Source organism: Falco cherrug, chromosome 20, assembly GCF_023634085.1.
Source record: "Falco cherrug isolate bFalChe1 chromosome 20, bFalChe1.pri, whole genome shotgun sequence".
NCBI lineage: Eukaryota > Metazoa > Chordata > Aves > Falconiformes > Falconidae > Falco > Falco cherrug.
This window is the reverse complement of record NC_073716.1, coordinates 377,123-396,122: the sequence shown is the minus strand read 5'-3', so window position 1 is coordinate 396,122 and position 19,000 is coordinate 377,123. Positions and strand designations below refer to the sequence as shown.

General features: G+C 45.6%; 1 protein-coding gene across 12 annotated transcripts in view; it reads left to right on the top strand.

Moving 5' to 3' along the window:
• Window positions 1-12: 12 nt before the first annotated feature.
• FAM117A (family with sequence similarity 117 member A) overlaps window positions 13-19,000 on the top strand; it is a 32,330-nt gene continuing 13,342 nt past the window's right edge. For 2 of the 12 annotated variants that reach the window (XM_055697850.1, XM_055697848.1), the window contains exon 1: window positions 7,213-7,309. Coding sequence is in view for 6 of the 12 variants with exons in the window: in XM_055697847.1 (XP_055553822.1) it covers window positions 11,395-11,506 (112 nt within the window). In the remaining 6 variants the exon portion in view is untranslated. Of the gene's footprint in view, window positions 37-86; window positions 248-990; window positions 1,099-3,626; window positions 3,782-7,212; window positions 7,310-11,350; window positions 11,507-19,000 lie in introns of those variants that run through there. The other 10 variants (XM_055697845.1, XM_055697846.1, XM_055697844.1 and 7 more) reach the window with 10 other exon arrangements.

The window sequence follows — 19,000 nt, the reverse complement described above, 5'->3', positions numbered from 1 at the left end:
CGCCGCTGACAGTGAAGCTACCGGCGGCCATCTTGGGTTCGGGCTGAGGGCTTTTAGCGGGGGCTGGGGCGGCGGCGGCCATCTTGGGTTTCGGCGCGAAGTCAGCGGGCTCCCGGGGACCGGAGCGGCTGTGTTCCCCAGGGAGCCATGTTGGGTTCGGGCAGCCTGAGCCCTCCCGCTGGGGCCATTTTGGGGCCGGGCAGAGGCGCGCCGCCGGGTCCATGGAGTGATTGGGTGGAGGAAGGCGGTGAGTCCCCGTTGCTCTTGAGGCGGAGGCGGGGAGCGCCGCGCCTCCGGCTCCCGGCCCCCCTTCTGCTAAGGGGGGTGCTGCCGCCTGCTCTGTGCGCGGCCAGCTGGAGGGAGAGGCCGTTCCCGAGCCCTGGCGCCGCGCTGGGGCGGGCCGCCGCGGGGGCCTAGCAGGCCTGGGCGGGCCTCGCAGGGCTGCGCTGCAGCGGGCTCCTGGTCGGAGAGGCTGTTGTCGTTAGTTCATTTTTCCGCTCTCAAAATATCGTCGCGGGGCGTGTGTGTTTTGGGTGAAGCTTTTCCTGTGTATTTCTGTCACGGGCGAATATCAGCTGGTCGTGTCTCTTCCCTGAGCTGCTGAGGCGGCTCTGGCTGGCCGGGGCAGTGCGGGCCGGGGGCTGCCGGGTGTGGTACCCCCCCGGGGTCTGCCGTGCCCCCCTCCCTCCAGCCACCCACCCCCGGGGGTCTTCCCTGCCCCCCTCCCCCGAGTCTGATATGACCTGCCCGGTAGCTGGTTAAACATCATATATCAAAACGTTAATGTGATAAAGCAGTCTATGAGCACCAGTGTATTGCTTTATAAAAAGATCTGAGGAGATCAAACACAATGATTTCTTTTCAAACTACTGTTATCTTTAGGGATTATTACATTCTCAGGGCCTGATCCTATAATCCTCATGAGTGTATGTCATCCTTAGTCATACAAGTAATACCACTTTTCTTATTCCAAATTGTTATTGCTTCTAGGTGTATCCAATCTCCTGTGAAATACTGAAAGGCAAACGTTCTGAAGAAGTTGAGATGAAATACCTCTGTTTTTGCCAAAGCACAGAGGAATGGGAAGCAGTGTGTGTGGTATGTGAAGTGGGAGTGTATGCATTGGTTGCAAATAAGTGTATGTTTGATCTAAAAATAGTACATATTAAGCCCATGAAAACTATGGATGCATGATCAAGTCAGTAAGTTTCGTTATTTCAGTGAGCCAATTTGGAAACCTACTGAAAGGCAGCTGCAGGAGAAAACAATGCTGCACAAATGCATGAGTTTTTCCTACTTCATAAGAAAAAGAAAAGTCTGCCTGGAATTTTGTAGAATTTCAAATTGCAGTTAAGCCCAAATGTATTGCTAGGCTAACGAATGTTATGCTCTCAAGTTATTAGCATAACATGAAATGTTTAACTTAAGATAAATCTGGGATGAACTAAAGCATCGCCTCAAATGGCAAGAAGAATGGGAACAAAGAAAAGTAGTGCAGTATTCCCTAATGGAAAGAAAAGGGAGGAGTTAGTCCAAACACTTTGTAGTTGCTCATCTCCCATGTATTTTCCGTGAGACAAAGCTCAGTCCTCACAAGAGTGAATGATTCTAATGCTGCAAACTGATGAAGGGCTTTAATGGAAACATGGGACAGTTACGAGCAATAAAAAAGATTTCAAAGAGCTTGTAGATTGCAACTTCATCTTGTATTTTTTCTTGCATTAAATGGAATCTGCTTGTGGTAGAAAAATGACAATTAGCTTCAAGATGGGTTGTAACAACACGTTCGGGCCTTGAAAATGTCTGAATTCAAGTGCAGATTTGCTTGAATAAAAAAGACTAAAGAATACAGGAACTGTGAAAAGTTACGCACTTACTACATCCCATTGAAATAGTTGCCTGTTGGTGGTAGGTAAAGGATTCTCTATCAAAAACTCCGTGTTATGAGAGCTATAGTGCTTAATTGTATCAGGTAAAGAGAGTATTAATTAGAGATTCTAGGTGTTACTGAAGCTTATGTCTGAAATAGGTTGTTAATGTTGATGCATGTTAGCAGCACTTACCACCACCAACAGGATGTTGGTAGGAAACCAGAGCAAACAGAAGTGGGTGGTGTTTAATAACTTTCCTAGAGGTGGCAGAACTTGAACAGAAGCCAGGAATCCAGTTCCCCGTGCAGTTTTATAGTCTTCTGATAATTAAAACGGTAATGTGAAGTGTAATTCATCTGTTCAGTTTGAACACTGAATTGATGTAATTCTAGAGTATCCATTGTGTGTGGAGGAAGGGGGCAATGACAAGGGAAGATGGGCTTGTATTTGCTAAAACTGTCTCATGCTCTCATATAAGAGCAAAAACCAGATCATGTTATGACCACAGCACAGGTTGCAAGAACTTTTCTGTATGTGTGTATATACCACTAGAACAGACTGCAAGGATTTAACTTGCTGCTGCTACGCTGCAGTTCAAAATCCAGCCCAATCTTAGACTTATAGCAGAAATAAAAACCTGTTTTTTCATTAACTTGTACAGTCCTTCACATACAGCCCTTGGCCATGGCCAGTGCTTGGTACTGAAGAAGCTCCAGCCCTGGTGTTCATTGGAGCTGAAACTGCAGCTCTGTTCTAGGGAAAAACACAAAAGGGAGGTGAAAGTGGAGGCCTGCGTATGCTGGCAGGTGCTTTCCGTATTGGCATCGCCACTAGATGTCAGTGCATGAAACAGCTGTTTCAACCTGAGCAAGCTCCCGAAATTGAGAATTGGCGTGGAAAGAGAGGGAGTGATTTCTTCAGGGTGCAAAACTGGTGTAGGATCTCCACTGGGTTAAGCTCTCTTTAATAAGTTTCTTAAGACAGACTTGCAGTTTAACTCTTGTCAGTATTTTCTAAGTAGGAAATGAGGAATTTCCTGATACTACATTAGAAGAAAGTTTAGCAAATGCCCGATGACTTGAAATGTCACGTTAAATCACACAACAGTGATGTTTGTTTTTGAAATCCTCGGTTATTTAATATATATATATAGGTTGCAGATTGCCACTGATGTCAGCAGAGTTAGCTGCCTGAAATCTCTTGGCCCTGAAGATCTCACTAAATCTATTGAAATCTCTCTAGGCCTTTAGCCTCACTAAATGTCTTTGGAGCCTGGGCTTAGGTACATTCACTGTTGTATTAAAAAAAAAAAAAGTATCTCTTGCTGAATCTTAGAAAATACAGGCAATTAAAAGGGAATTTTCATTAAATCCAATCTCCATAAACAGGTGCAAGCATCAGTAGGTTGAAATTAGGTTTAAAACTATAATCTGCCTTGGTTCCCACTAGTTCTGGAGACAGTGGTATTAAGTGAGCTGCCTGCAGGATCTGTAATATAGCTATCACTTATATTAGTGATAATATAAAGTGGGCTTGCTTATGTAGGAATTGTGTTGAAGCAGAAAAAATGCTTGTAAAGTACTTCAAAGCATTCAATTTAATTACTTTGTGTGTTACTTGGTATAATGCATTCCTACAGAGTTGCTTTACCTACTTAAGTGTGTTTTAAAGCAAGTGAGAGAAATGCTATGTAATGAAAATATACCGTAAAAATATCTGAAGTACTATACTTGAATAAATCTTATTTGCTTTTAGGTGTCTTCTCAGTCCGTATCATCTCAGTCTAGTCTTGGGGACTAGAGTTACAGAAAGACTAGGATAATGATAAAGTGGTGCAAATATCCAGGGCACTGTTACACTGATAGGAAGATCCAGGACTGCTGCTGCTCTTACTTTCATACTTTCAGAAGGTGAGTAGAGGTGGCTTCCCTCTTGGGTTTGGGTTCCAGCTATATATTTTAAAATGTTTGAGTTTTAGATGTTGTAAGTCTGGGCAACAGAGCTGCATCAGAGAACTTCTTGACTTCTAACCCAATTTGATGTGTCTTAAAGACCTTTTTGGGAGTGGGTCGCCATCTGTCACAAGGGCACTTTTACTATAGAATAACTGAGGGCTAGCTGCTGTTTGCTGCCTGTATTTTTGGACTGGGCCTGAGCAACCTGATCTGCATCAGCCTGGCTTTGAGCAGGGGTTGGAGCCTAAATTATTCTGTCACTAGCTGAGAAGCTTGAACTTGGTTCTTGATAAAGTATAGTCAGCCATGTGTAAACTGGTTAAGTGTGGGTATGTATATACAAATTGTAGAAGGTACAAGGCACAGAATGTGATGTGGTAGAAAATCTGCTGTGGAACTTGGTCTAACAACAAGCTTGGCCCTAGGTATTTTTGCATCTTTACTTCTGTTTACAGCTGAAGATGCCAGCTCTCTAGTGGGCTTTGGTATGCTTCAGAAACAAACTCAACAGTAACGAATGTACTCAACTGAGACAATCATAGTGTTGAAGCAGGTATAGCCTGTGGGATTTATTAGCAGATTGGCATAGTATTTTTTACTTTTGCATTAAAAAAAATAATATTCATCAGCTGTTGCATATCAGGAGGCCTTCAGTTTGAAAAGGATTTGTTTGCATACAGTTCAGCAGGCAGGTTGGGTGTGGTGGTGTCTGTTTTGGTTTTTTGTTTTTTAAAGCCTGAAGCTGGTTTAGATCTGAATGGATGCTGACTTGTATAAATAGTCACAGACACCCCTGTATGGAGAACTGTGGCCATGTACTATGCATTGATCTGAAGGTCTTGCAGAACACATCTAGCTGTAGATGGACAAGGGTGTTTCAGTAAACTTGAACGGAATCCATGCTCGCGCTCTTTCCCTGGGGCTCTGGCACACAGACATCTGAGCGGAGCCTGTGTTTTCTGGCATTGGGAACAAGGTCAGTCCCATTTGGCCTACATTTTTTTTTTTTAAATTGTAATGGAAAAAAGACCTAGTCTGACTTTTGCTGAAAGCAGAAGTTTTTCACTTAGTTACAGCTGAATATAGCCACACTTCCTGGTTCCCTCCCCTCCTCCCTCCCTCCCTTGGGTCTCATAGTATAATCTAATTATTAAATAGTTGCAATAAAAAAGTACATTTTGCCCTGGTAGAACTAAAGCCTATTGATAGACCAGATATTTTTATGCCATCCCTGTGCTGTTCCTGCTAAAATGGCTTATTTTTTGGGTTCTCTTGTCTGCTTTTGGATTTGTGATCTGCTCCTTTAATACATTCCTTCCAGTCTAGGCAGTGCTCTCCAACTGCCTGGCAGTGATCTTAATGCCTTGCCTCCTAATCAATCAAGTCCACTGTATACTTCCTTGAAGGAAAACTCTGTTCATGTTGTTTAGCCCAATGACACAGACTTTTGCAGGTTTAAGAAACATTTGTCACAAAAGGTGACACTGACGTGGGAAGTGAAGGTGAAACTTTATCCTGTTTGGCATTTCTGAGCCCATCCTCTGGGCAGTTCTTTTTCATAAAACTGACTGTGGTGCTGTGGGCAACTAGCCATAGACTTTGTAGCTTAGTTTCCAGCTGGCATTGGATATCTTGATTGGGGATATAAAAAACAAGTTATATGTGAGTATAGTAGGGACAGAATTTGTCTTTGCTTGCTCCACTAATTAAAGAGTGGTCCCTAATCATCATAGTCTGTGCCCCAGGTAATTGCCTGCAGTAGTGGAGATAGAGGGATGATTTAGGATGTGCCTGCTATTTAGATTCAAAGTGAAAATAGGAAGCAGGTAACAAACCAAGTGGCACCCCAGACTAAAGGGTGGAGTATACTTGGAGGCTCAGCCAAAGGTCAAGAAAGTAAGCAGTCTTAAGATAAGGAGCAAGAGAAAATTGTACTAAGACAGGGTGGAAGTAAAAACCAGAGCTAGGCAAAATGATTTTGATCAGCCTACTACCAGTTTGGTACACTGAATGACACCATTGCTGGGATGGTCTGGCTTACTCTGATATCAGACGTGCATCAATTTGGCAGCTTCTCTGTTTAGGCAGGTTTATCTTTCTATTAGTTTCTTAGGATACTGATTAGCTCTGTGCTTTAACACTGAAGGAGCCAAAACAGAGTGCAAACTGACAATCCAGAACGGATGGAGAATGGGAGGATATATCTGGAGGAAGCATATCGCAACGTGGAAGCAGTAGCTTTTACACCAGTTTGTAACATGTGATATGATCACTGTCCTGTATAGCTCTAATTAGGAAAAAACATATTGTCCTGAAGAAAATTTTCAGATAAGTAAAGATTGGGGTGAGTAATGTTATTGCTTTCTGGGGTCTTGTGTCCTGTTAGAAGTGCACTGCTGCAAAATGGCTGTTCCTAGGATAAGGTTTATGTGCCAGCTGGAACTGCTGATTTCCTTTGAAACTCCTGTTTTTGTAATTATTCATGGCAAAGAAAAAAGTTTCTTCCCATATGAACTTCTGGCTTGCTGAGCTCTGAGGTGAGCCAAGTAGGTTATTTTCTTCAGTGTCTGCATTTTTTCCTAATTACATTGTGCCAGTTGTTACCACAGCTTTATTTACCATTGCTACCAAATTTGTAAGTTCCATGTACTGGAAAAGTTCAGCAGCGCTTCTTGGGGATCATGTCTTGGAACTGCCTTGTATCTATGAGGGAATAACATTCTTGTGCCAAATACAGCCCTTTATGTAAACTTTTTTCTGTATCACACTTTTAACAGTTTCTAATCTAATTTGGTTTCAGGAAATGGAAGGGTACAGCTGTGTGACTGGGCTGCCACGCTTTGCCAGACAGTAGCTGATTGGTGAACTAGAGCTCTAATTGCTGACGCTCTTCTGTGCAAACAGGCAAAGCTGTGGTTTCTCAGTCCTGAAATGTAAAGCTTCCTTTAAGGCACATTGTCCTAAGCATGCTGTTATTCCTTAATGGGAAATGTTTTACACCTGATGCAGGCTGGTTTATTCTGGGAAATCTTACAAGGTGACTAGATGCTGGCTAACTCCTGAAGCCAAGTGGTTAGGCCTGGGAGGAGAAACGAGATCATCTCTTAGGATGTGGGATGTGCCAGCACAGATCACAAGTCCTTGTGTCCCCTAGATGTGTTATGTCTTCTTGCAGGCAACTTTTGTGTGTCACTTTGAACAGTCAAGTGCCAGCTTCTGTGTAAATGCACAGCCTGGCACAAAGCAGGGGATAGCCCTGAACACCATCAGCACTAATGGTGGTATAAAATAAAATGGGAGATCATGTACCCAACCTTCTGCAAGTGTATGATGAAAAGATCCCAAAGCAGGTAATAAACTTCATCCCTGTTGCATCTGTTTTCCAGCAGGAGAAGCTACAGGGTCACAGCAGTGAGGTGATCAGATGGCTTTTATAGTGGGTAGAAGGAACCCAGGCAGCCGTGGAGGATGTTGCAGCAGCAGGTATGAGATACACTCTGTTATAGCTGTAGTTTTGAGTCCCTTGCCTGTTTGGTACTTGATTGACTTGCTCTCCTTGGTCTGCTTGTATTAATTTGCATGCTCTATTACCATGTTGGCAGTGCTGGACATCAGTGATTACTTTCAAGTGTACTCTTTCTTTCTGTTATATTGATGATTCATACTATTAGGAGCCTTTCCATGACTTGGTTAAAATGATCCATTTCATAATGTCTCCTTACTCTTAGCAGGGTTTGTGCTGTGTTCCCAAAACTCCCACTGTTTGCACTGCAAGCATGACCAGACTGTGAAATAGCTTGGCTGGTCTGGTGAATAATCTGTTAGTCTCTTTTAATAAACTGCAGTTTTATTTATCTTGCTGCTCTTTAGAGCTTTTCATCTCAAAACATTTGAGTGCAGAAACTGTCCAGTAGTGAAGTGCAGCCATCTCTCCTGGGGATAAGAGTGGGAGGCAGACAGGCAGGCATTTTACTCCACAGTTCAGAGTGAGAGGAATTTTGTTCAAGGACAATGAGGGAAAGCTTAGCTTGTATGCTGAATGACCCTTTGATCTTCCACGTTCATGCTCAGCTGATCAGGACTTTAAATCTAAGCTCTGTCTCCCTCCTACCCATAGCAAACAGCCAGAAATATAATCGCATTTGGGACTTGAGCGCTGGACCAGAATGACAAGACTGCAGTGGCAACTCTTCAGCCTGACATGTTTCCTATTTCCTGTCACTTCATCAAGTGACATAAAGCTAAAGAACGGTGGGCAGCAGTTCTGGGATGTGTAGTAGGGGGTACTCGGAGGAGTCTCATGGGGAAGGGAAGGCCTGGCCTGTTACACAGAGATACTCTTCTGCATGCTGCTGGTAAATACTGAGGAACTGGACAGTGCTATTAAGTGTTAAAAGGTGACTTTCTGGAACACGTTGAATAGGTCTGTCCATAGCCATGAGATGCATTTGATAATTCTGAAGCTTTGTGGTGTTTGCTAATCGTAATGAAATGGCTGGCTTTCTGAGGCTCTGAAAACTGAGAATAGTTAACTGGTGGTGTGGTAGGTCAGGTCTCCTTCTGTGCAAGGAGAGAAGGCTACAGAAGCTGCTGTGGCAGAGGCAATGGAAACAAGCAGGCAGAGTATGATAAGAAGTTGGATCCTTGACCTGCAGCCCTCAAGCAGTTGTAAAAGATTGTGTTACTTCTGCTACTATGCAGCACAGAATTAGGAACCTTAATTACGGGGAGATGACCGCATTGCGTAGGCTGGAGTATAGCCTGTGGGAATGTAGGAACTTTAATTTTATAACACTTACTCTGTGGTGTGTGTCTTTGGGGAAGGATACAGAAAGTCCCATTTTTGTTGCAAATAAACTTGGCTGGCTGATAATGTGCAACTCATCTGAGCTAGAATGGCTGTAGCCCATTTGATAGGGAACAGCTGGTGCTTTCTTGCCTCTTCCTACATATTAAAGCAAAATGTGGGGTTTTTTAAGCCTTGAGCGAAGCCTTTGGTGAAAACAAAACTTGGGCTTGAGATAGAGTGGCACTTAGCCTAGTTGTGCCAAACCACTTTGTGGCTTGTTTGGTTTTTTTTATTCAGTATTCCTTGCTGCATTTGTAGCATGAGATACGGTGGGAACTATCAAAGGCACAGCTGTGTGACCTCCTTTATGCTAAAACAGAACAGCACAGAGGAGTGAGCATTTTTAATTTGTCCAGCTGTGGGTATTGGGTTCAAATTGCAGTGCCTTAAAAAGACAGTGTGGCAGAGAAACTGAAAGGTGAATTTGAATTTCTAGGTTGGAAGGACTGACTGAAGGGTTGCTAGAAAAGTCGAGCTACCAGTCTGTCAGTGGAAGAAGAATATGTTCAAAACTCCTCTATGTAGCATTTCGAACTATTTTTCATTGCAATTTTATATTCTTCTGAACAGCTGCACGTTGGTAGTTCCCTCTCTGTTCCTATACATTTGATTTTCTATTTCTTTGCTAATAGTTACTACGGACCTTGGGAAAGAAATATTTTTAGGAAGAGTGTCTTTGACTTGAAGAAATGTCTGTATACAGAGTAGGCAGCAAGGTTTCAAAGATCAGCTAGGTGTAGTTTTACCTTGTTGCTGCAGCGGGAGCTGGGATAGGAAGAACTGTTAGGAGAACACCACTTGTTTGTTGAGTTTCAAACTTAATTTTAGGTTGTAAGATTGAGCAAACTGAGAAATACTTGATCTGTCTTCTGAGGAATGCTGTTAACTCTCAGAAATGCTCCCTGACACTGCTGCTGTTCTGGAATGTTCCCCTACCTTAGGACAGGCCTGAGCAGAGGTCATTGTGCCTCCCTGTGTGACTGACCTTATCAGAGATTGTGCAGCACTTTTTGCTAGAAGAGATAGGGATGATTAGTTTGATGGGTGGCATTTTGGTTTTTTACTAAGATCTAATAACCAAAGCTGTGGTTTCTGTTGCATCTTTGCTTCCATCAGGAGGTACGTTCTGTCACTGCAGTATCGTAATATATGCCACCTCTTACCCACCCCACCCCCTGGTTTTTCTAGAAGCAAGAAGATGGCACTGTCTAGTTTACCATCTGTTGCCTGATTACATGCAAACAGAAACAGCCGGCCTTGTGAGTGGAGAGATACAGGAAGAGGATGGGGAGTGCTGCTTTGCTGTGATAGCCACTGGGGAGACCAACGGTCTGCTGCAGTCACAGCCTCTCCTCTCCAGAGAGGTTGGCACGAAGCCTGGGCTACTTTGCTACCTCATGCCTTTCCCCCCTGTTCTTAGCTAGCTGTGCCATGGCTTCCCAGGCTCCTGGGTTAGCTAGATCAGCCCCACCTTTTCCACTTGGACAGGTGCTTCCTTTCTCTAAACCCACATAACTGCATCCATCTGGAGGTAGAATGTAGGCCTGGACCCCTAGCAGGTAGAGTCTGCTTGTAGGTTTAGTAGAGGTATGGTGAACGGAAAGGGTGAAACATAATGACCTTGATTTGAGGACTAGTTAGACTAAAAACATGTTTTAGGGAACTAGAACAAGGGAAAAAAAGCATGTTGTGATACCTTGTCAAGAAATCAGATAACACTATGTAATTATAAGGTTTAAATAGAAGACAGGACCAGAAATGATACTTGAGGAACAGAAAAGAACCCCCAACCTCAACATTTTGATTTGTCTTTTTCCAGCTGCTTTTTTTTTTTTTTTACAAAAAACCCTCTTAATTCAGCCAGAGTGGGGTTGCAGTGAGATCGCTTGAATTTCAGATGGCGGAGGGGTACACACAATTGGAAGTTCACCCCGCAGTAAAACTTGTATTAGAATTTTCCACAGCAGGTTTTTTTAGTTGAAAGGCAAACGCCCGCTGCGATGTTCACTGTGCTCAGCGCAGAGCTCAGGAAAATGGCAGGGGGGAAACCCCATCCAGCTGATGAAAGCCTCCGCTCCCTTGGAGCGGCGGGAGGGCCGTGGGTGGGGGGCCGGGAGCTTAGTGCTAGAAGCCTGCACTATGATCTTGACTATGTTTAAGCTTTCTGCTTCTTCCTGCATTTCTCCTTCTCCGCTGCACGCAGCGTAGCCCCCGCCGCCCTGGGACCTGCAGCGGCCCGGGGCCGCGCCTCCCTCCCAAGGTGAAAGAGAAACCAGGCCCGCCCACGTGACCCGCCAGAGGCAGAGGGCGAACGCTCTGATTAGCCTTCGCGGGGAAGGGGCGGGGCGTTGGAAGAGGCTTAGGATTGGCTCCTCCGTGGTAGGGCGGGCTTTACACCGCTGTCCCCTGTTCCGATTGGTCCTGCCGCCGCCGTTTGCAGGGGGAGAGGGCAGGGCGTGAGTATCTCTTCCCTGTTTGATTGGCTCTGGCGGAGGGTTGACGCCTATTAAAGGTGACTGCATTTCTGATTGGCTGCTGTTACAGCTCGTGCATGGGAGGAGCTTGCAGGGAGCGCTCATTGGCTTTGGTTGGAGGGGGCGGGTCGGTTGGCTACGGACAGCCAGTGATCGCTGGCTTCCGCCCGCCGGCGCCGCCCCCGCAGCGTTGATAAGAGTTGCTGGCGGCGGACTGGCGTCAGTGCTGCGGGAGGGCGGGCGGGATGGCAGGTGCGCCCTACTGCCGCGGCGGAGTGGGGGGGCTCCAGCCGCTCCGCGCCACCGTCCCCTTCCAGCTCCAGCAGCGCCGCGGAGACGGGGGCCGGGCAGGTAACGGTGGGTGGAAGCGGGCACCTCCCGTGCGCAGGCGGGGCGGCGGGGAAGCCTAGTGTCCCCGGCCCGGGGTGGGGCTCTGAAGCGGTACCGAGAGCCGCTCCGCCGGTTCTCAGCGGCACCTCCCGGGCGCGCGCAGCGGCTAGTCCCTGTGCGAACCGCTCTGCAGCGCGCCCCCGCGGGGGAGCGCCTCTGTGCCCCGGGCCCCGGCAGCTGAGACGAAGCCGTGCTCGGCCCTTGCAGGAGGGGGTTCCGGGGCTGTGCGCGCCAGCACCTCCCGTCCGGCATTGGTGAATGCCGCCGTGTGCTGGGGAAGGTCCTGATCGGTGCTGCGTGGGTGGAAGTGAAAAAACCGAGCGAACCGCGGACAGGGGAAAAGAAACCGGGGCGGGCGGGGGGGGTGGGGCGCGACACAAGGCAGAAGAGACAGTGAGCGAAGGGGAGTGGCGGGCCGCGTCCCCGAACAGCCGAGGTGGCTCGGGCGCTCCCGCGGGCTGCGGTCGCACACGGAGGGGCAGCTCTGACCCCGGCCCCAGCGTCGGTGCAGGCAGGACGTGCCGCTGCTTGCGGGCTGCCGGGGCAGGGATCTGCCTGTTCGGAGGTGGTTTCGCAAAAAACTCGAGTCCTGTATTTTATGCATCTGATCTGGCTTGATAAAGAAGTAATAATTTGATTTGTGCTGATGGCAATTTGTCCCTAATTGCACCACTGAGATTTTTTCTGACCGCTTCAGGAATGCTTATTTAAATACAACTTTCTGGAGACATAGTAACTGTCTTTGGCTTTTCTTTATGTACGTATTACTTTTGGCTGTTCACGGGACTGCTTTTGAATGTTGGGCTCTTGGCCGTTCACTATCTCAAGAAGCGTTAAAATAGCAGTGAAACACTTTTTGGGTTAGGTTTGAATTAAACGGACTTCTGGAACAGAGAGAAATATTTGTCAAGCTTTGGGCCAGCTGATCCTCGTGGCATCTGTTCAAAGCGCTGGTCTCTTGGTTAATACAGGAGCGATTTAATCGGCTTTGCAGAGGACAGTGCTGCAGCCCATCCTATAGTGAGAATCAGTGTCCTTTCCTGAAGTCTCCTGCGTTTCACTGCTTGAGACTTAACGGTCATTCCTGCCACTGGCAGGGTTGGTATTGATCAGAGAAGCTATTAAAAAGCTTTTTTGCTTAATTTACACGTGAAACAAGTTAATGGAATAAATTCTTCGGAGTGCTAGTCTTGCCTTCCCTCTCAGTGGTATGCTGAAATTGAGGTGAAGTCGCTGTTAATAGGGCAATTACTCAGTAGCTTCAGCTGTTAGTAAGAAAATAAAGCAAATCTGAAAGAAGGGAGAGCTAGGCTGCCTGTGATCTCTTAGTTCTGTTAGGGCTCTGTACTGTACCTGCTCCAAAGTGTGGTGAATACCATGCAGCTTTCTGAGGGCAAAACGGCTGGAGCTCCATTGACATGAACCAGGATTGCTGGCCTTCATTTCTTCCTGGCTCTGTAGCTCACTGTACCGGCTTTAGGAGCTTGAGTTTTTCCTCTTGATCATAGTCATTTCATCTACACAGTTTTGGAAGTTTGAAATTTTCATTGCTTTCTGCCTCCTTGCTCTTTGTATGCTTCAGTTTGCTGCCTGCATGTGTGGGAGCTGTAGCAGTAAACTGGCAGGGTTTAACCAAAAGCTGATACCCTGGTGATTCATAATCTAACACTTTTGCTCCTACCTTTTTGGGGCTCAGCGTGGAAATCTGCTGCTTTGTCAAATCTTCCTCATTTGACTCTGCAGACTTACTGAATCACTCGAGCTGCATGGTGGTTAGCTGCTGCGGATCTCTGTGGTTCTTGCTGGAAGAAGAGGTGTGGAGTGATCTGGGGTCTGATCCTGCAGCTGCTCAGATAATAGAGGGATCCCATTGAGATGAGGAGCAGCTGCTGAGTCTTTCAAAGGGCTTCTGTTAAAAGGAAGAGCTAGAGCTGTGGGATGCCAGGAAGGAGGTCTAAGAATATTTTAAAAGGACTTGCTATTTAGAAATCCAGGATGTTGGGAGTTGTAGTGATGGATCTGATCTATGTCATTGGGGTCAGTGTGTTGTTTTTTTTAAATTGCTTATCTCTTCAGTGATGTGGCTTTTGGTGGTGAAGCAGGTAGTGTATTAGTGTGTGATCCTCTTCAGGTGCAGGCTGGACCCATCCTTGTTGCATCTGTTTCTGCCAGCTTAGGTGGCTCAGAGGGGTCTACTGGGGTTAGTCAGAGCTCTGCAGGTGCTGTGATACTGGCAAGGTTATGTGTTGTCTGGGGTGGAGTGAGCTCTGTAGAGACTTTGAAGTTTAAATCTGTTAACGGCAATGCTTGTGCTGTTTGTGGCCTCAGTTGTTTCCTCCAAAGCCCACACAGAACCATGTGCTGGTGGGAGAGTTTCAACGTTTGCATCCAGCCTTCCTGAGACCTGTGCCTTCACACTTGTGAATGCACTGCCCAGTAACCCCAGTTAATTTTCTTAAGCAAGACACTGAGAAGTCTTTGTCTTCTCCCTTCCCCCCCCCCCCCCTCCAGTATGACACTAGTGAAAAAAAAAGGATTATTTAAATTGCAGCCCAAATTTTAATTTGCGGACCCATTGGTGAACATAGAATTTCGTGAATGTGAGCAGGTAAGAAGTTGTAGTCATCTAAATTGGTTCATGCACAGAGTGGGAGAAGATGGAATATAGTGGAAAAGCAAAATCATGTCACACATTGCTAGTCAAGCAGACTCCTTCAGTGCATTCCTTATGTAAATGCGTAGGGATAAGATGGGATGGATAGCTGATCCGGGAGTTACCTTACCAACTGCTTTTCTGAATGGTGTTGGAGTAGATTTCTTGGGAGGTGAAAGGGTGTACCTGTGTACCAGTGACAGTGTGGTGTAAGAGGATCAGCAGTGAGGTGCAGAGATGCAAGTCCTCACCTGTAGACCTAAATGCTTGATTTGGGGGTTTCATGAATGGCTTTGACAAAGCCTCTGTCTTGCACTTCATGTATTTCCCACCAACTCTCTGTGAAACCAAAGCTTTAATCATAGCCTCTCTTCACCAGATTTCAATAAATTCACAAGTTTTCCCACCACCACCCCTACAACCCCAGAATTATGTGGTGCCTTTTAGCTTTTCAGGAAGTTACTGTTGGCTGAGCTGACTCATCTAGATGGGATTTTGTTGCTTGCCTGCTGAACTTGCCTGTTTTTGAGATGTCCAGTTGTTTTTGCTCTGTGGATCCTGCTAGAGAGACTGAGTGGACTGCCAAATATCTTCATTTGGTGTCTGAATTAAACCCGTGCCTGGTGCATATTACAGAGGCAGATGAGTGGGACACTATTCATTGGCATTACTGAGTGTATGTTTAGCGAAATGAAAGCGTTTCTTTAGGAATAAAAATATCTGTTTACCACTTGAAAGTGCTGTGGGATTGCTGCCTCCATGGGAGTGATGCAGCAGAGCTGTTACCAGTAGCATCCTCTGCTTCCTCCCTTTGCTACAGGCATCATGTAAGGAGTGTGGGGGTCTCCTCCCCTCCTCAGTCTTTTTAGCTGAATATCTTAAGTGCTTCAGGCCTCACTGTGTTCACTTTAGCAGTTGGTATCTGATGGAGTGTTGTGTCCTGGGGGATGGGGTATAAAGGCTTTCCTTGCTGAAACTGTCCAGATGTTTGTGGTGTCTGCTCTTGAGTTTTCTTTCATGCTGTTTAACACCTGTAGTTTTCCAGGGGGTGCTTAAGCAAGTGAACAAAGGACACAGATTCATAATGTTTATATCCTGCACCCAACTCAAAAGTGAAGGAGCTCATCTTAGAGAAGCAGTATCTCAGAAGTAGCAGCTCAGTTGGTATTGACTCTTCAAGCAGGAATGTAGAGTACTGTCACAGGAAAATTGTGCTGCTGCACTGTGCAAATAGCTGCTTTGACAGGCTTTGCATTTCCAGATTTTGGGATTCATCACTATTAAGTAATTCTGCCTTTGTCTCTGGAGTTTTGCTGTTGGTAAGCAGGCTCATGGAATTAAAGGGTTAAGCACAGGTAAGGGGGAAAAAGTACTCATGTAGGGACTGGTTGAGGGATGGGGAAATCTTGACGATGTCCTGCTGCAGCACTAGCCAGGAAGAATCCTGCCTCTGTCCTATGGAATCAAATCAGTCTTTGTGCAGAACACAGCTGAATACAATACATGGCTCAGGTTTGGAGGTGAAGTATTGCAGGTGGCTTTGTTTAATGTAGAACAAGTTTCCTGCACAGTAATTGGAGCCCACTCATGGTATTGCAGTCCTTAGCTGATACAGATCATACTTTCAGTCTAAACTTGCTGCTCCCAGTTTGTTAGCCTCTGGATACGGGTGTGGGAAAGGGGAAACAAAGGACACATCTATAACTAATCTTGACTGGTGTTGACATTCAGTGGGTGAAACAAGTTTTTCTCTGCTTTAAAATGCTGGAGATGACATTTAAAACCAAATTTGCAGGGGGAAGGGATAGGACTATGCAGTCAGTTTGATCTGTCCCTTCTAAAGCAGAATGCTCCAGAGGAACTAGGAAGCTCTCAGGTCATTTACCCTGGATGGATTTTTATTTGTGAACCTTTCTTTCAGCTGGGGCTTATCTAGCACAATTGCATGGGCTGTAGCAAAGTTTTCAACATTTGTTGGGTGAGTAGAGAACTGGAGGAACCTGGATACCTATTTGTGCAGAGAAGTGGTTCTGTTCCAGGTGTGGTAATCATTTTTACTGTCAGACTACATGGTGCAAAAGAAAAAACAAGTAGTTGGCCTGACCCTGTGAGAGAAATAATGTCGAGCACCAAAGTGCAATGAGTTCTCTTTATGCAAAAACTCGGATGTTGAAATGCTGCATAAATGGCAGCATTGACTACACTGAGCTGATCTTGGCACTTCCTTCACTGCTCCTGCAGTTTTAAGATGACAATGCTGATTTGGTGGGATACACAGTTGTAAGAAAGATCTCCAGGAAAGACCCATAACATTCCCTCTTGGTGTTTATATTAATCAGGCCTTTTTGCATTAAAAATTAAGCTTGTGCTGCCATTCAAACCACCTGATAATGCAGGGTTGACTGTACAGGAAATGAGGAAAATTTCAAAGAAAGTTGTGTGGTTAGCCTATCCTTTGAAAATAATGGGAGGTAATTGTTACCATGCTTGTCTGGAACCTGCTGCATGACTCTGGGCAAGCTGCTTCTCTTCCCAGTGCCTCAGTTTCTTATAGCTTGTGTGCCATCCGTTCAGGAACAGGAATTACAGAGTTCATACAGTTCCTGGCATGCTTGAGCCTGAGGCTACTGTGTACAACAGCTGTATGTGTAATGCTGTTGTGCTTATGCTGTTTAGGCTAGCTGTGATGCTGAGCTAATACTGGCTTTGGTGTCCTGCTTCCCAGTTAGAAAAGGCATGGGAGGGTCATTGGAAGGTGTATCAGATGTGATTTACTTTTCTTTTTTCCTTGCTGAAAAGTTGCTTCAGTAGCTTCATGTTGGGCCCTCCAGGCAGATGGCTTAACTGCAGCTAGCCATAGAGATGACTGTGAGTAGGGAGGAGGGCTTGTTATAATGTGTTGATGTGATTTATGTTGTCATGCATACAAAGGACAGGAAACCTTCTTTTTCCCTTGTTTTCTACCTTGTCTATAACAGTAGAAATGTCAAAGATGTCTTACTTTGTTTTCATTTTACTTTATTTTGTCTCTACTGGAAGATTTCCAAGGGCTTGAGAATCAAAGGTTTCTCATCCTCGGATTGAGGGCCCTGCCCCTTGCAGTGATCTTGATTTCTAGATGCTTATCAGGAGTTGATTTAAATAGAGTTAACAAAAAAGGTTAAAAGCCCAAACCCACAGCTCTGTCTTCATTGCTTGGGTTTCACTCTTCTGATATGGATGACACGGATCATTCAGGTAGCTCCTTAGTCATCTGTATTCTCCAGGATCAGAGTGAATAAGTCCTAAAGGACTAACGTTTGAACAAGTTTTTGCTTGCTCCTAAACCACTCTTTATGAGGCTGCCTGCCTATCTGTCTTCTTGTAGCTCTTACTTAAATTTCAAGAGTGTAAAGCCGGTCCAGAGGCACTCCCAGCGAGATGGGCTTGCTTGAAGATCCCACCAAAGTAGTTCCTTGCATCTGGCTAGATTTAGTAAAATGTGCACTTCAACCAAAGACTTTGAGGATGTTGAAATTTTTCAGGTTGTTTTATCATTTGCAAAACAAACTTTGTAAAAATTAAGTTAAAGATGAAGAGTTCCGCTCTTCTCCTCCATCAACTGGGTGTTCGTTCAGCTTCAGGCCTTGAGCTGTGTTGGAGGGACTCACTGTTTAACAGTGTCTGTGTCCAAAAAAAAAAAAAGACAGGTTGAACTGCTAGTGTCCCCTGTTAATTTCCTTCAATGATATCTGCAGATGCTGTGTCCTTTGGGCAGCTCTCTCCAGCTGTACTCTCTTAACGCAGCTTGTAACCAGGGGAGTGATTTACAAAGCTTGGAATTTCTTCCCTTGTGCTCCCGGGCCAGTTGTGAAGCCCCGGAGGCCGGTTCAGTGAAGCCTGCAGGGCAAGTCATTGCTGGGTTGTATCAGATGGGAATCCAGCTCCCCAGCCTGGTGCAGGATCCTCTTTGCCCCTGGGTTTTTTGTTTTCTGATGCACCCAGCTCGGTGGGTTGCTCTTTTCTGTGCGGGCCAAGCACTGAAGCAGAGAAAGATTCTCGTGGGTTTCTTAGAGGGCTGTGCTTTGGGAACAGCAGGTACTTTCTTGGGTGTCTTGGGCTGTGTGTACAGTTTGAGCAAGAGTCATGAGGGGCAGTGTGGTTTAACCACAGCTTCTGCCTCGCAGCGGAAGGTGCAATGGATTTCAGTGCTCTGAGGGTTTTGCATTTCTGCATTAATGTTTACTGAAATGAGCAAAGAGGTATGAAATCCCATCCTGGCATGGGTGTGAATTTCCCTTCAGTTATAAATCTTCTCTAAAAGCAAAAAGATTATAATTTCAAAATATTGGGGGGGAGGGGCAGGGGGTGGGGAAGAGATATATAGAATACTTCCTTTGCAGAGACTTGAGGTGAAAAGAGTTGGTCCAGAAATTACTGCTGTGGACGTGTTAACTCTTCAGGAGCAGCTGAGGGTTGTGTGTATCATTATCTCTTAATCTGCCCATAAATTCCAGCGTCCTTCTCCTCTGAAGCCCCTTAGCGTTCACATTGTTCTTTTTTTTCCTACCCATACATACAAATTGTGTTTGGTTTTCTTCTTTTTCTATTGTATTCTTCTTCCCCATCACATTGCTACTGCACACAACTTTCCTTTCTTGCTTTTGGGATAAAGTGAGATTTTTCTTTTCGTGGTATGCAGAGTGTGTCCGGCCTTCAGAGGCTGCTTGTGGTCATCCTGCCGCTGCCTGTCTTGTACTGGAGATCTTCTGTGCGTCCCTGCTTGGCTTCATTTTTTGTGGGGTTTCTGTGGAGGTGCCTTGCTTGTC